This window comes from Saccopteryx bilineata, chromosome 1 (assembly GCF_036850765.1).
Source record: "Saccopteryx bilineata isolate mSacBil1 chromosome 1, mSacBil1_pri_phased_curated, whole genome shotgun sequence".
Lineage (NCBI taxonomy): Eukaryota > Metazoa > Chordata > Mammalia > Chiroptera > Emballonuridae > Saccopteryx > Saccopteryx bilineata.
Genome location: NC_089490.1, coordinates 31,170,614 through 31,187,218, shown reverse-complemented (window position 1 = coordinate 31,187,218; position 16,605 = coordinate 31,170,614). Strand labels below are relative to the sequence as shown.

The 16,605-nt window shown below is 37.8% G+C and overlaps 1 protein-coding gene across 2 annotated transcripts in view; it reads right to left on the bottom strand.

The window, feature by feature from the left end:
- Positions 1-16,605, bottom strand: part of TINAG (tubulointerstitial nephritis antigen) — an 85,510-nt gene that overhangs the window by 55,576 nt on the left and 13,329 nt on the right. For both annotated transcript variants that reach the window (XM_066252979.1, XM_066252981.1), the window contains exon 4: positions 15,158-15,272. In XM_066252979.1, coding sequence (XP_066109076.1) covers positions 15,158-15,272 — 115 coding nt within the window. The remainder of the gene's footprint in view (positions 1-15,157; positions 15,273-16,605) is intronic.

The following is a 16,605-nucleotide window of genomic DNA, read 5'->3' as shown; positions in this document are numbered from 1 at the left end:
GTGAAAGCTAAAATTTTACCTATTTAAATGTTTTGTAATTGTGCATTGAACAAGTCAGGCTACTGATCCAATATCTTGCAAACAAAATTACTTCTGATAAGTACAGTGTGTTCGTAAAGTCATGGTGCACTTTTGACCGGTCACAAGAAAGTAACAAAAGACAATAGAAATGTGAAATCTGCACCAAATAAAAGAAAAACCCTCCCAGTTTCTGTAGGATGATGTGCCAGCATGTGCACATGCACAGATGATGACATAACACCGGGTATACAGCGGAGTAGCACATGGCCATGCCAGTCGAGATGTGGACGGTACAGAGGAAAGTTCAGTGTGTTCTGTGGCTCACTAAATTCAAATCTGTGACCAGATTGCAACGTGAATATTGGCACGTTTATAATAAAGCGCCACTACACAGGAATAAACATTACTCGGTGGGATAAGCAGTTGAAGGAAACTGGCAGTTTGGTGGAGAAATCCCGTTCTGGTAGGCCATCAGTCAGTGATGAGTCTGTAGAGGCTATAAAGGATAGCTACCTAAGGAGCCCTAAAAAATCTGTGTGTGAGCCCACATCAAACTGCACTGAATAGGTATGAAACTGGGAGAGTTTTCCTTTTATTTGATGCAGATTTCACATTTCTATCATCTTTTATTGCTTTCCTGTGACCAGTCAAAAGTGCACCATGACTTTACGGACACACTATATATAGTACCTTTAAAGACTAAAGTAGAGAATTTATATGACTGATTGAAATGGTATCCATCCAAAATATTTATAAATCGAGCTACCAGAAAACAAAAGATAAAATTTTGATATTTTGTGTTATTTTTATTTGTCTGTATATACCTTTTGATCTCTGCTTTTATTTCTTCTTAGTCTCAGTTATTTTTTAGAAATGTGTTGTTTAATTTTCACACTTTTGTGTTTTTCTTTACTTTCTTTCTGAAATTGAGTTCTAATTTCAAAGCCTTATGATCAGATAATATGCTTGGTATAATTTCTATCTTCCTGAATTTTTTTATGTTAGTTTTATGGCCCAACATATGGTTTATCCTTGAGAATCTTTCATGCACACTGGCGAAGAATGTTCCGATGAAATGTTTGGGGAGGTAATGTTCTGTAGATGTCTATTATGTCCATTTGGCCCAGTGTGTCATTTAAAGCTCGTCTATCTTTGTTTTTCTTTCTTTGTTTTATTTTTAGTTTTTTTTGTGAAAGAGAAGAGAGTCAGAGAGAGGGACAGATAGGGACAGACAGACAGCAAGGGAGAGAGATGAGAAGCATCAATTCTTTGTTGTGGCATCTTAGTTGTTCATTGATTGCTTTCTCATATGTGCCTTGACCAGGGGGCTTCAGCAGATCGAGTGACCTCTTGCTCAAACCAGCGACCTTGGGCTCAAGCTGGTGAGCCTTGCTCAAATCAGATGAGCCCACACTCAAGCTGGTGACCTCAGGGTTTCGAACCTGGGTCCTCCACATCCTAGTCCAATGCTCTATCCACTGTGCCACTGCCTGGTCAGGCTTTCTTTTTTTCTCGCTCTTTCTCTTTCTCTTTCTTCCTCTCTCCCTCTCTCTCTCTCTTCCTTCCTTCCTTTCTAATTAAGTGAGAGGCAAGGAGGCAGAAAGACGGACTCCGACATGCACCCCAACTGGTATCCACCCAGCAAGCCCCCTATAGGGGGCTCTGCCTATCTGGGGGGGCCACTGCTCTGTTGCTTGGCAACCAAGCTTATTTCATTGCCTGAGGCAAGGCCATGGAACCATCCTCAGTGCCTGGGGCCAAAGTGCTTGAACCATTCACACCATGGTTGTGGGAGGGGAGGGGAGGGGAAAGAGAGAGTGACAGAGAGACGTGAGAGAGGTAGAGGTGGAGAAGCAGATGGGCATTTCTCCTGTGTGCCTTGACCAGGAGTCAAACCCAGTACTTCCACACACCATGCTGATGCTCTACTGCTGAGTCAACCAGCCAGGGCCAGGCTGATATTTCTTTACTGATTTTCTGTTTGGGTGATCTATCTAAAGCCATCAATGGTTTGTTGAAATCTCCAAGTATCATTGTGTTTTTGTTTGCTTCTTTTTTTAGATCAGTTAGTAGATATCTTATATATTTTGGTGCTCCCTGATTCAGTGCATATATATTAGATTCATATATATGTCTTCTTGATACAGTGTCCCCTTTATTATTATGAAATGTCCATCTTTGTCTCTGGTTATCTTTGTTGTCTTGAAGCTTTTTTATATTTTATATTTCGCTTTTTTATTGAATTTATTGCTGTAGTACTGGTTAACAAAATTATACAGTTTCAGGCGCATGATTGTATAACATATCATCTTTACACTATATTATGTGTTTACTACCTTAAGTCAAGTCTTTTCTTTTCTTTTTTTATTTTTATTTTTTATTTTTCTGAAGCTGGAAATGGGGAGGCAGTCAGACAGACTCCCGCATGCACCCGACCAGGATCCACCAGGCATGCCCAACAGGGGGTGACGCTGTTCCCACCAGGGGGCGATGCTCTGCCCCTCCGGGGTGTCGCTCTGTTGCGACCAGAGCCACTCTAGCATCTGGGGCAGAGGCCAAGGAGCCATCCCCAGCGCCCGGGCCATCTTTTTGCTCCAATGGAGCCTCGGCTACAGGAGGGGAAGAGAAAGACAGAGAGGAAAGAGGGGGGGGGGGGTTGTGGAGAAGCAGATGGGCACTTCTCCTGTGTGCCCTGGCCGGGAATCGAACTCGGGATCTCTGCACGCCAGGCCGATGCTCTATCACTGAGCCAACCGGCCAGGGCAAGTCAAGTTTTTTCTAATCACTATTTATCCCCCCTGCCCTCCTCCCCTTTACTCACCCCAGCCCCTGGCAGTCACCACTCTGTTGTCCATGTTCATGAGTTAACGTTTTTTTGCTCAATCCCTCCATCCCCTCTATCCAGCCCCCAAGCAAGTAATTTTTGACAAAGGAGCCAAAATATACAATGGAAATAATACAGCCTTTTCAATAAATGGTGCTGGAAAAATTGGAAAGCCTCATGCAAAAGAATGAAACTAGATTACAGTTTGTCCCCATGTACAAAAATTAATTCAAAATGGCTCAAAGACCTAAAAATAAGATCTGAAACAATAAATTATATAGATGAAAACATAGGTACTATACTTATCGGTCTTGGTTGTAGTCAACATTTTATGAATTTGACCCCAAAGGCAAGGGGAGTAAAGGCAAAAATAAATAAATGGGACTATGTCAAAAAAAAAAAAAGCTTCTGCACAACCAAAGTAACTGACAAGAAAATGAAATGACAATCAATCATATGGGAGATGATATTTGCAAACAACTCCAAAAAGGGCTTACTATCCAAAATATATAAAGAATTCATAAAACTCAACACCAAATAAATGAACAATCCAATGAAATAAATGGACAAAGGACCTGAACAGACACACCTATCCCAAGAATACATATGGCCAAAAGATGTGTAAAAAGATATTCAACTATATTAGCTATTAGAGCAACAAAAATCAAGACTACAATGAGCTATCAACAAAACAAGTAGTAACAAGTGTTGGAGAGGCTGTGGAGAAAAGGGAACCCTTATTCACTGCTGGTATGAATGTAAACTGGTATAATCACTATGGAAAACAGTATGATAGTTCCTCAAAAATTAAGAATAGAGTTAAAGACCCAGCAATCTCTCTTCTGGTTATCTACCAGAAAAAACTCAAAAACATTTATTTGCAAAGATATAATATATGCACCTCCATGTTCACTGCAGCATTGTTCACAGTAGCCAAGACCCAGAGCCAACCAAAGAGTCCTTCGATAGAGGATTGGATAAAGAAGATGTACATACATACAACAAAATATGACTCAGCCATTAGAAAAGATGAAATATTGCCATTTGTGACAACACAAGTAGACCTGAGCATATTATGCTAAGCAAAATAAGACAGTCAGAAAAAGCTAAGAACCATTTTCACTCATATGTGGGATACAAACCTGAAACTCATAGACACAGACAAAAGTTTGATGGTTACCAGATGGAAGGGAGGTGGAGGAGTAGTTAATGGTAAAGGGGGCCAAATATATGGTGACAGAAGATGATCTGACTATGGGTGGTGGGCACACAATGCAACATACAGATCATTTATTATAAAAAGGTACACTTGCAACCTATATAATCTTATTAACCAATGGCACCCCAATACATTTAATAAAAATATATATATATTTATAAATTTGAAATTTAATGAGAAACTTCAACTGAGTTAAAGAATTATTGTCAACTGACAAGAAAGTTATTAAATCCTTATTTCCATTACTAAAATACTGCTACCTCGACAATGGAAGAAAAGTACAGAAAACATTAAGCAGATCATAATAGAGTGCATGCAGGATAACTTGAAAAGCACTATTATATACAGAAGTCCAGGTGGTTTAAGATTATTATGCCATTAGATTTTACCTCACAGCAAAAACTTGTATTTGAAGCAGAATAAATTTACTGCTCTGATTAGATAGTTTCAGAGATATTAGAGTCACTCTTCCAAGGACTTTTTCTAACTGGGATGAAGTACAATGGTTCCTCCTATCAGTGGTTTTTGTTTTCTGTAGTTTCAGTTCCCTGAAGTCAACCATGGTCCAAAAATATTACATGAAAACTTCCATAAATAAACAACTCAGAAATTTTAAGCTGCAGGCTGTTCTGAGTAGCATAAAATCCTGCACCTTTCTGCTCCATTCTTGCCAGTATATGCATCATCCCTTTGTTCACTGTGTCCATATTGTATCCATTCACCTTCTATTAGTCCCCTAGTGGCTGTACTGGGTATCACATCATTTATTAAAGATAGAGACCACATTCACATAATTTTTATTACAATGTATTGTTATAAATTGCTCTATTTTATTGTTATTTTTATGAATCTCTTACTATGCCTAATTTATAAATTAAATTTTATCCTCCCTGACTGGTTGGCTCAGCAGTATTGCATTGGCCCAGCAGGTGGAGGTCCCAGGTTTGATTCCCAGCCAGGGAACACAGGAGAAGCACTTACCTGCTTCTCCACCCTCCCCCCTCCTTCCTCTCTGTCTCTCTCTTCCCCTCCTGCAGCCAAGGCTCCACTGGAGCAAAGTTGGCCTGGGCACTGAGGACGACTCCATGTCCTCCACCTCAGGTGCTAGAATGACTCTGATTGCAGTGGAGCAACATCCCAGAGGTGAGCATTGCCCCCTGGTGGGCAGGCCAGGTGGATCCCAGTCAGATGCATGCAAGAGTCTGTCTGCCTCCTCCCCACTTCTCACTTGGGAAAAATATCAAATTAATTAATTAAATTTTATCATACATATTTATAGATAGGAGTAAATATAGCATATATCAGGTTTAGTACTATTCATGGTTTGAGGCATCATCTGCAGAATCTTAGAATATATTCCTCAAGGATGAAGGGGTGCTACTGTACACAGTTCTCATATAGTTCTCATACATTCTCATTTTATTATTTGCTTATGGATGTGCTTTTAAGTATTTATAATACTAAGTTGCCCCAAGTTTCAAAAAAAATAGGTGTCAGTTGTTAATTTATCACTTTATAATTTCTATTTAATAACATAGCTCAGATATTTCCCTTCTCTGTTGAAGAAATAAAGATATAACCATTACTTCAAACACACTTTAGCAGGGATGAGTTATTCAGAATTTGACTTCCACATTCCAAAGCCTGCCAAAGAGCTCTGCGCATGAAAGAAGGTCTTCAATATATGCCTGGTAATAAGAGGATGATACCATTTATCTGGTATATTTCATCTCTTTTTAAAAATCAGTCTTTTTCCCTGTAGGCACATTCAGTTAAGACATAATACCAACACGCATTTTTTTTGCTTTTAGGATTTATTGTTCAAAAGTAAAAATATAAAAGACTAATTCTTCTCAATAAGATAAGGCAATAGAGAAACAACAAGCAAAACAACATTTTTATCGAAACCATTTTTACCAACCCACCAAGCCAGATCAATTCATAAAGCTTACCTATTAGATCTTTCAATATTTTTTACCACTTATTTAATATTGCTTTTCCTAAAAATAAGCCCATAGGATTTATGGCCTATTGAGCATATATTACCTTGCAATTTTATTTGCCTTATGATTTCAGATACTCTGATATAATGGATGCAGAGGAGATTTTATAATGCATTATTATATAATTACTTATTTTACATTAAATTATTATGTACTTTCCCTGCAAAGTGATTACTTCTAAATAAAGGTAAGCATCACAGAATAACAGCTTTCTGTTATTTTTGGTACTAGAAGTCTGTCTTCAATAAATCATACTTGGTTGTTTGTTTTTAGTCAAAGGATAGCTTAATAAAGCAGAAAATTCAGGAAGATCAGCTGAGTGTAAGAGAAATTCCAAAATGATAGTGGAATAAATAGATAGAAATTTATATTTTAACAAGATTTCCACTATTACATATGGGTATTTTTAATTCTTATAGTTGTCATGTTGAAAAAAATTCAGTCATGATCTAATTATATTTCCAGATAAACAGTAGTCAAACCTGAGGTTAATTTTGAACAGTCATTCTACTTCAAAAATTCCATTTAGAAATTAGTGATTAAAGATATTGTGAACAAATATAAAAAATTTACTGTAGTGGTTAGCACTAGAGAACTTTTTACAGTAATTCCTCCATTTAACTCAATCAACATCTCTGAAAAAGTAATTAAAGCAATCACAGAGCAACTTAAGAACAAACTAATTAAGTTCTGGACTTTCTGGATGTTCTTCCTATGTGCCTATGTCTATACAATATTCACCATGTGAATTATTTCCTGTATCTCTAGTTGCACTCCCCTCCTCCCAAAGAAATTTTGATAATCAGGATGACCAGAGAATCAAAGGAAGGCAGCAGAGAATATCATTCTAACCTGACCTTCACAACCCAAGGCCCTACATACCTCAAAATTTCTTCTAAACTATTTGATGTTGGAGACAAAAGGGCTAATTCCTGGCTGTTAATGGCAAAATGAATTTGTGAACTTTAACAATAGTTGCCTCCCTGCCTTAACTCTGAAGAAGTTGCAGTTTGATATTTCTCTAGTTTCTGTTTATAGAGAAACTTTTTTTAATGATCAACTTCTGGTAAATATCAATATTCAGGAACCACATTATAGCAGGTAGTGCTAGTTCTAGTTCCCCAGTCCTGCCCCCTTCCTAGGCTTTCCTTTTATTCACAGAAACAACTATTTTAGTTGTATATGCAAGCATAGAAAAATGACTACATTCCCTACCCTCCTTGGCTACTAGATGTGACCACATTCCTAACTTCTGGCCTATAAGACAAAATGTCATTGGAAGCATGTGAGAACTTTCCTTGAACAACATCTGGCACTTCACTTTTACTATTTTTTATTGATCTTATTTTTCTTTTACTACTGGTAGGAATTTATATACTGTGGATAAACATAGAGCATTATATAGCCTTGGATAGGAAGACTCTGGAAAACTGAAAAAGAAGGAAGAAGCCTGAGTTTCCAACACCAATAAACACAACTCTGGTGGAGGGCCACCCACTTCTAGATTTGTTGGTAGAAGATCAACTTCTATGTTATTTAAGCCACTGTCATTTTGGATATTTGTCACTCTCACATGAGCCTAATCATAACTAAAAAAGCACACATAACAAATGTGGAGGCTATTAGGGCAAAAATCACATTTCACTGAACGCAGGACATCAACAAATGTCAGATACATCCCAGTTTCGGGCAGTTAAACAGTGAAGAAAATGTGCATCTTAAAATTGATGAACTATGATATTTCCTAAAATGAGTTTCTTGGAAACTCATTTGTTTCCAAGCTTTGAGGTATTGTAATCAATAATTACTAAAGAAGGAATTAATCAAACAGTTCTTGGAAACACTGGTTTTGATAATTAAATTGATTTTTGTCCTCACTCCAATGTTTTATAAACCACCTAAAAGTTGCGAGGCAAAAATAAATTAAAATAATGTTGATGATTGGAAATGATTATGACCCAATGCAAAGCATTTTATTTTATTTCACATCATCCTATCGTGAAGCAGATCAAAGGGCTAGTGTTTCATGGAATGAACTTTCAGAAGAACCGTTAGTGTAGATTAGATAGACCAAGGCTCAGGGAGACCAGAGGGTAGGTGCCTGTGAGATCAACATAACACATCACCTCAGGAATCTATTTTGTAACAGCCCCAAACATTTGCTGTTAGAGAGGGAAAAAACAAATTTTCACATTTCTTTCTGAAAATATGTCTTGCAGTGATCAATTCAGCCCCATAGTGTTGGTCACATCATGTTCCATCATATCACAGTGTTATGCGTCAGACTGTGACTAGTATAGAGAAATAAAACTGAAAACTCAGAAACCGATTTGAGAGAGAAGACATCCATTTTGCCACAGGTTTAGCTGAACAAGGAATGAGGCTGGGTGCGTATTTTCTAAAATGTAGTGGAGGGTTTGGGATAACATTCAGAGAATGATGGAAACAAAGAAAAGACAGGGACTTGAGGAGACATAAAGTAATCTTTGATGTTCTTTGAATTTTAAGACTCAGAGACAGCAAAAGGAACTGGCATCCTAGTCTGTCCCTCAGTCTTTATATGCACAAATGAGACGATTCTGAGATGAGCTGAGGGAAATATATACTCGAAGACTTCACTATGACATCTGGTCATGGACCTGTCCTGCACATCATGGGCACCTACTGTACTGTATAAAATTATTGTAAAAGCCTGATGTCATTTGCCATACGTTTGTGGGAGCTAAACATCAGTTTTATGGGGAAAATATTCATTTTGTTCAATATTATTTAAAGAACCATAAGTATATGTTCTTTTCTACTCAGTGTTAGTTTCTATGCAGGCTTTTGTTTATACAGGTAACAAACATTAGAATCAAGTAGAATCAAAGGGGATGTTTTTGGGTGGGGACGCAGTGGAATTTCTCAGCAAAATCATTCTCACTGTTGTCAGCTGCCTATTCTAGCTATACATATAGACCATCTTATGCTAAAAATGGTATAAAAATTGGGGGAGAGCGGTGAGGGTGGAAGTTATCCAGGAGCAAACAAAAAATTATTCATTTTCAATTTACTCAGAGGTAATTTGATATATTGGGGATATTTTCTATGTAGTTAACAGACTAAGAACTATCCTATTTTTTAGCTTTTCCTGTAGCTATCAGTGTACCTCAGTTCATGTTAATCTCATGTTCTTCCTAGAAGTACTTATTATATTTATGATTTTCTTCTACCTGACCAGATATTAAGACAAAACCAACACCTAGAAACTTTTGAAAGGCCCTCATTTCTCAACCTACTGTGCCCTAGAAAGACGCAGCTACTTCCTTGCCTTAGATCATAAGTGGTTACAGATCAGCCAAGTTTTCCTTGTTTCCTGGAATTACTCGGCCACTGTAATACATTAATTCATAGCATTAGGTAATTTAAATGCACCCAAACTATTAATCAATAAATATTTTCATTTAAATATCACCACTGTGACTTCTAAGCAAGGAAATCCCAGCAGCCAATAATGATTTAGAATTAAATTTCTGGGCCCTGGCCAGTTTGCTCAGTGGTAGAGCATTAGCCTAGTATGTAGATGTCTCAAGTTCAATTCTCGGTCAGGGCACACAGGAGAAGCAACCATCTGCTTTTTCACCCTTCCCCCTCCCCCTTTCTCCTTTTTTCCCTTCTACAGCCATTGCTAGATTGGTTCAAGCACATCAGCCCTGAGTGCTGAGGATGGCTCCATTTTAGGTGCTAAGAATAGCTCCATTGCCAGCATGGCTCCAGATGGTCAGAGCATTGGCCCCAGAAAGGGGTTGCCAGGTGGATCCTGGTCCAGGCTCATGAAGGAGTCTGTCTCTCTGCCTCCTTGCCTCTTACTTGGAAAAGAAGAAGAAAAAAAGAATTAAATTTCTTTTTCTATGCTATGGTGAGTGGCAACTTGGGAAAGAAATGTTCATCATTTTCTCTAGAATATAAAATATTCCATGTTGCAAAATTTTGAACTTAAAAGAAAATGTTAGATTAATACAGAAAAATGTATATAAACACCCAGTATGTGGCTGACTGGGACCCTTAATAAAAGCAAGGGAAAGACCAATCTTTATAAAGGAATAAATTTATTCTTTTCTTTAAACAATTCTGCCTATTTGTTTTCTAGATGAGGACAAAAATGAAAAAGAGGCAGGAAAAAATAACTCTTACAATTGATGATACAGTCAGGTCACTAAAATTGACACAATTTGAGCCACCCCCTAAAGATTTTATATTTCACTAAATATAGGAAAGAGCCAAAAATACATCTAATCTGATCATTTCATAAAGTTAGCTCTGGATCAAAGATTGAAAGGCTTTTTGCTCTTTTCGACAGGCCAAAGCTAACGGATTCTACTGGAACTCTGGGGACTGTGTTGTGGGCAGATCTTTTAAGATGTCTTGGCTCTGTAATTTAAGTAATCTGTGCTGCTTTTCACATCTCTCAGTCTCAGCATGACATAACTGCTCTCAATCCCAATTTTCTTGTCTTTAAAATGTGGATAATTATGGTACCCACTCCATCAAGCTGCTGTGGGCATTAGATGAGATGATGTGTGAAAGTGCTTATAAGAGTGCTTACCACAAACTACTCAATAGAGGGCAGCTATTACTATCTTTCCTGATACTAGATATAATTTAGAACAGGGGTCAGGAAACTTTTTGGCTGAGAGAGTCATGAACGCCACGTATTTTAAAATGTAATTCCGTGAGGGCCATACAATATGTTTAACACTAACTACAAGTAAATGTGTGCATTTTATGTAAGACCGACACTTTTAAAGTACAATAAGTCTCTGAATTCTTTTTAATAATGTTGTTATGCTGTTGCTAACCAATGATAAAGTATTTCTTACCATTAATGCGACTTCTGGTGCTGCATGGTTTTGCTGGTTGATATGTGGTGAGATAAGCTTCATGCAGGCATTGAGACTTTCATTTATTAATGTGATCGTAGGTTGGTCTTAAAGTTCTTTAGATGTGAGAAAGACTGCTCATATGCATATGTAGAGCCAAACGTCAGTACAGCAATACTCATACGCTGCAGTGTGTGGTATGTGACAGGAAGCGCGTTCCAAGTTTTGACAAACAATTGGTCTGTGGGTTGAAGTTTTTTCATTTCTCCCAACTTATGTTTGCTCGCCAACTCTGCTTGCTGTCATGCAAGTCATTCCAAATCTTCATTCAGTGACTTGAACTTATTCACCCACATATCTGAGGCCTTCAGGTCAGCAGCTTGTAGCTCAAAATCTCTGATGGAGACACTGGGGATGTAACTCAGGTTGGCGTTGTCCACTTCACACTTGTGTGGATGGGTGATGAACTTAAAAAGATGAGTGCGCTCACAAAATTCTCCAAAGCGCGCTTTGAATGACTGCAGGAGATTAGATGTGAAGCCTGCTAGCTGCTGGAGATCAAGATATTGAGCAGGGTCACTTGCTGTGCATGAATCTTTAAACTCTCCCAGTTTTTCAAAGTGTAGTAAACAACCTGTTTCAATGTCTGCGATGAAGAGTTCCAGCTTGTTTTCAAATGCAAACATTGCTTGTTGAAGGGATAAGACTGTATTTCCAATGCCTTGCATTTTCACATTGAGCTCGTTCAGATGTTCAGTCTTGTCCACAAGATAGTAGAACTTCAGGAGCCACCCAGTGTTAGCTAACTCAGGATGCTCAATGTTTTTCATTTCAAGAAAAGTCTAGATTTCACTCAGACAAGCCACAAAACGGCTGAGCACCTTCCCTCTTGACAACCAACGCACATAGCTGTGCAGAAGCAGACCAGGATAATTATCCCCAACTTCATCCAGCAGTGTTTTAAACTGGTGGTCATTTAAAGCTTGGGCAAAAATAAAGTTGACCACCCGAATAACCAGCGAAATCACCTCACCAAGCTGCTCGCCACACATCTGAGCACAAAGTGCCTCCTGATATAGGATGCAGTGAAAACTTAGGATGGGTCTCTTTTCATGTTCATGAAGAAGTGCTAGGAATCCTCTGTTTTTCCCCACCATGCACAGAGCACCGTCAGTACACACCAAAATGAGTTTATCCATTGGTAGATTTTTTCTTTAGCAAACTCAGTGAAAGACTTGAATAAATTCTCCCCTCTTGTTGTCTCTTTCATAGGCAAAACAGCAAGACTTTCCTCACATAGTGTGTCACCGACAGCATACCTTGCAATCACGCTGAACTGGGATAAATGGCTTATGTCTGTTCACTCATCCAAAGCGAGAGAAAAGAATGGTGCTGCATTTATGTCCTTCACTTGTGTTGCCTCAATTTGATTTGCCATCATGATGGTACAATCGTGAACAGTTCTTGCCGACAGAGGTATGTCTTTTATTCATTTGATTATCTTGTCTTTATTCGAAAAGTCGTCAAAAATTTCATTGGCAACATCAAGCGTGAATATTTTGGCATACTCCCCATCTGTGAATGGCTTTCCATTTCTCACAATTGCTAAAGCACCAGCAAAGCTAGCCAAATTTCAGTCACCTTGTTGGGTCCAAACACAGACTTGCTGCTGACTCCGTGATGGCGAACCTTTTTATAAAAACTGCCCACTTTTGGTCCCTTCTGCCCACTATTCCAGCATTCATGGTGGGATATATTGGGGTAACCAAATGGCACCACGATTGTCCCACCATGAAAGCTAGCATGCCCACTAGTGGGAGGAGGGACCAGGTTGACCAGCACTGCAAAAGTGGGCGGTTTTTATAAAAAGGTTCGCCATCATGATGCTGACTAGCTTGCACTCTGCACAGTAGCTCTTGACATGCTTTTATCCTGCTGTCTCCTGCTGGATATTTTGATGCAAATGTAGTATGGCATGTGTTGAAGTGCTGCTTTATATTTGACCATTTCATCGATGCAATTTTATCACTGCATATTAGACACACTGCAGAACCTGCTCTCTCCACAAAGGCGAATTCCTCTGTCTATTCCTACTGAAAAGTATGATACTCCTCATCTTTCTTTCTTTTAGCCATCTTCTTTGTCAAAAGGGTTTCTACAATTAGCTAGCTGACTACTTGATTAAAATGAGGAAAGTTTACTTTCTAACCTCACAACAACCATGTACATTATGCATTAGCCAATGAAAATTTGGTGTTGTCAGAGGACAGCTGTGATTGGTTCCAGCCACTCAAAACCATGAACATGAGCTGTAGGAAATGAATAGATTGTAATACATGAGAATGTTTTATATTTTTAACATTATTATTGTTTTAATTAAAGATTTGTCTGTGAGCCAGATGCAGCCGTCAAAAGAGCCATATCTGGCTCACGAGCCACAGGTTCCCGACCCCTGATTTAGAACATCTTACTTAGTGGAATTGGAGTTGGAATAATAACTCAGAGGATTATACCTCTCAAAAGCAAAGTGCATTAAATGTTTAATGAGAAACCTGGGGATTTACAATTTACCCAACAGCAAACAACAGCCCTGCTTGCTCTGAGATGCTGAGAGCTTCCAGTCAGCCAGGAGGTGGTACCTTCACTGCAGAGTGAAGAGGCTGCACTTCAATAGCTGGGTGCGCAGCTCTGCCCTGGGCATTTGTTAAAAGGCCTTGAATACAATCAACATCTCAACCACAAAGTATGTGTGCCTCAGAGACGATGTGGGTAGAGCACAGAGCGCATTCCTAGCAGCTGCGGCTGATGCAATGCTGTGAGAATACTCCAGCTCCCAGAAGCCTCCTGGGCATACCCAGGAAGGGAGCTCACCACTATAAGGAAGTGACTTAGCGCCAACCACGCAGCTCCCTGATCTTTTCAGCCATTGGCTATGAAGGACACTCTGTAACATCCAATTGGCTGAACCCATGTATATAAGCTAGCTTACTTCCTGAATAAAGTGGCTCTGCGTCACTGAACCTGGTCCCCGGAGTCGGGTCTTTGCATCTCCATTGTCCTCACCCCCGGCAGGACTTGTCCACAAGACGCCAAACATCTCAAGTGATAAAATTGCAGCTTTAGGAGTTAGAAGTCTATGATAATTATAGAGGTAGTAGCCTATTTCTGCAAGATACCAATTACCAGACGGTAATACATCTTAAAAATAAAAGGGAAAACCAATGTATAGTACAAAGCACAAGTGTTAGGAAATGCAGAAATCTCACAAAGGCATTTCCTAGGCCATCTGACAAAATTTGAAAATGTTCTTTCCATGGAAATGAAAATTCAGGATTTTTGAAGGTAAACCTTCATTCATCATCATTGCATACATGTCTGCTGTTACTGGCATTTATTTTATCCTCATGTGTTAATCAATAGTTCAAAAGACTAACTCACAAAATACCTGTTTAGTTTTTAAAAGGAAATAAGTACTAGATGATTTTACTTATATAGGGAATCCAATGGGAAGAAAATGAACTAACAAACAGAATAGAAACAGACTCATAGATACAGAGAACGGACTGACAGCTGTCAGAGGGGAGGGGTGTGGAGGACCAAGTGAAAAAGGTGAAGGTATTAAGCAAAGAAAAAAAATTCAGACACAGAAAACAGTGGTGATTACAAGATGAAAAGGGGAGTAAAGGGAGGTAGCAGAAGGTAATGGGGGGGAGTTAATGGTGATGGAAAGAGACTTGACTTGGGACAATGAACACTCAGTACAATATATAGACAATGTGTTATAGAATTCTACACCTGAAACCTATATAATGTTATCAACTTATGTCACCCCATAAATTCAGTTTAAAAATAAATTAATAAGAAAAGAAAAAGAAAACAAAGATAAGTGATGCCTTTCTTAAGCACTGGGTCATTAAACAGTCAACAATCAGAAAAATGAATTTCTATGAAATCATTAGCCATGTAAATGAACACACAATTGTCTTGAAGATAGGAGACTATTTCTAGTTGCTATCAGTAAACTTTGAAACTCCAAATAAAATTTTGAGGAATGTGACAACCATTCTGGGAAAGATTTTTTTATTTATATGACAAAATTATAACTTGGAGAGCTCAAAACTAACTATTTCTGTTATTTAAAATTGATTTAAATGCAAATACAAACACACGTATACACATAGACACACACACACACATGCACACATACGTATGTCAGAGAGAAAACACTTGCCGTGATTTCATTCATGCTCAGAAGCATGGAGCTGGGTGGCAAGGTGCCAAGACGATGTTTGAAACCTTCTTCTAAAGTCATTCCCCAGAATTGACTGTAGTTCTGGGCTGTCCATCTGCCTTACAGATGAAAGAGAAAAATATGCACAGGTTATGTAACAACACTTTGATAAATATATGTTCACTTATATTTCTGAAATTCATACAGAAGCAAAACTCACAATTTTGGAGCAATTACTGCAAGCGAGGTATTTTTTATACAAGTGATGCATTATTGATTCTTCTAGTAGTAAAGCATGTAAGACATTCTTCCTATATATAATTACTTCAATGATTCATATGAGGAACATAAGGTTATATCAATATAGAATAAATTTAAGAATATAAAATCTTTATGAACTGTTAAGGGGTTAAGTGGTAATAAGCCCAAGAATTGCAGTTTCTTTTAAATGTGATCAAATGCATTTCAGATAGAAACTTGAATGTATAGAAATATACCTATTGATTAAATACAGTCATCTATTATTTATAATTTAGATTTGAAAAGAAGTTGACCACATAAAAAGAAGTATCCATGAAAAATTGAGAATAAAGTAGGTACTGTTTAAAAAATTACATCATTGCTAATTAATTTTATAGAAATTTTATTAAAATATTAAAATATGTGTTAAGTGCTCAATAATAGTTATTATGATTAATATTTACAATTATATAAATTTAATTGGTGTTAAATTAGAGAAACAAAAAGGGTATATTTTACTAGAGAGATATTTTGTGCCCTTACATAGAAAAAAAATGTATTTTCAAATTCTAATATTGAAATTTGAAGACAACAAAAATTCCTTAATGTTAGGAGATGAAAAATGAGCAAGATGAAAGTAATTTAATCATTGCTTGTTTGAATGATCTACAGATTGAGGGCAATATATTTTCAGTACTTAAATCTAAACTTTATTCTGTTGTGTTTATGCCACATGAAAAGGCTATTATGAATGATTGAAGATAAAACTCAATTTTCAATAATACATTTAGCAAGTTAACACTTTTCTTGTATAAGATTTGTTAGTTCACAAAACTTTAAGCAACTTTAAGCCATAGTTTTCAAATGCAGTCTCCATTACCCAGAGTTGCAGCATTAAGAGACTAACAAGACCAGCTTTAGGCAAAATTATAACATCAGGAAAGTATGTTTTTGGTGCCCTATACTAGTAATTTCTAAACACTCAGAGACATTTGTGGGTCATCTGTTCACTAAATTTAGTGAGCACGGATGAGGATTGAAGAAAATAAAATAAAAAATCCCTGGCCGTATCGATCAGTTGGTTAAGAATGTCGTTCCGAAGCACAGAGGTTGCCGGTTTGACCCCAGGTCAGGGCATAAACAGGAACAGACTGATGTTCCTGTCTCTCTCTCTCTCTCTCTCTCTCTCTCTCTCTCTCTCTCTCTCC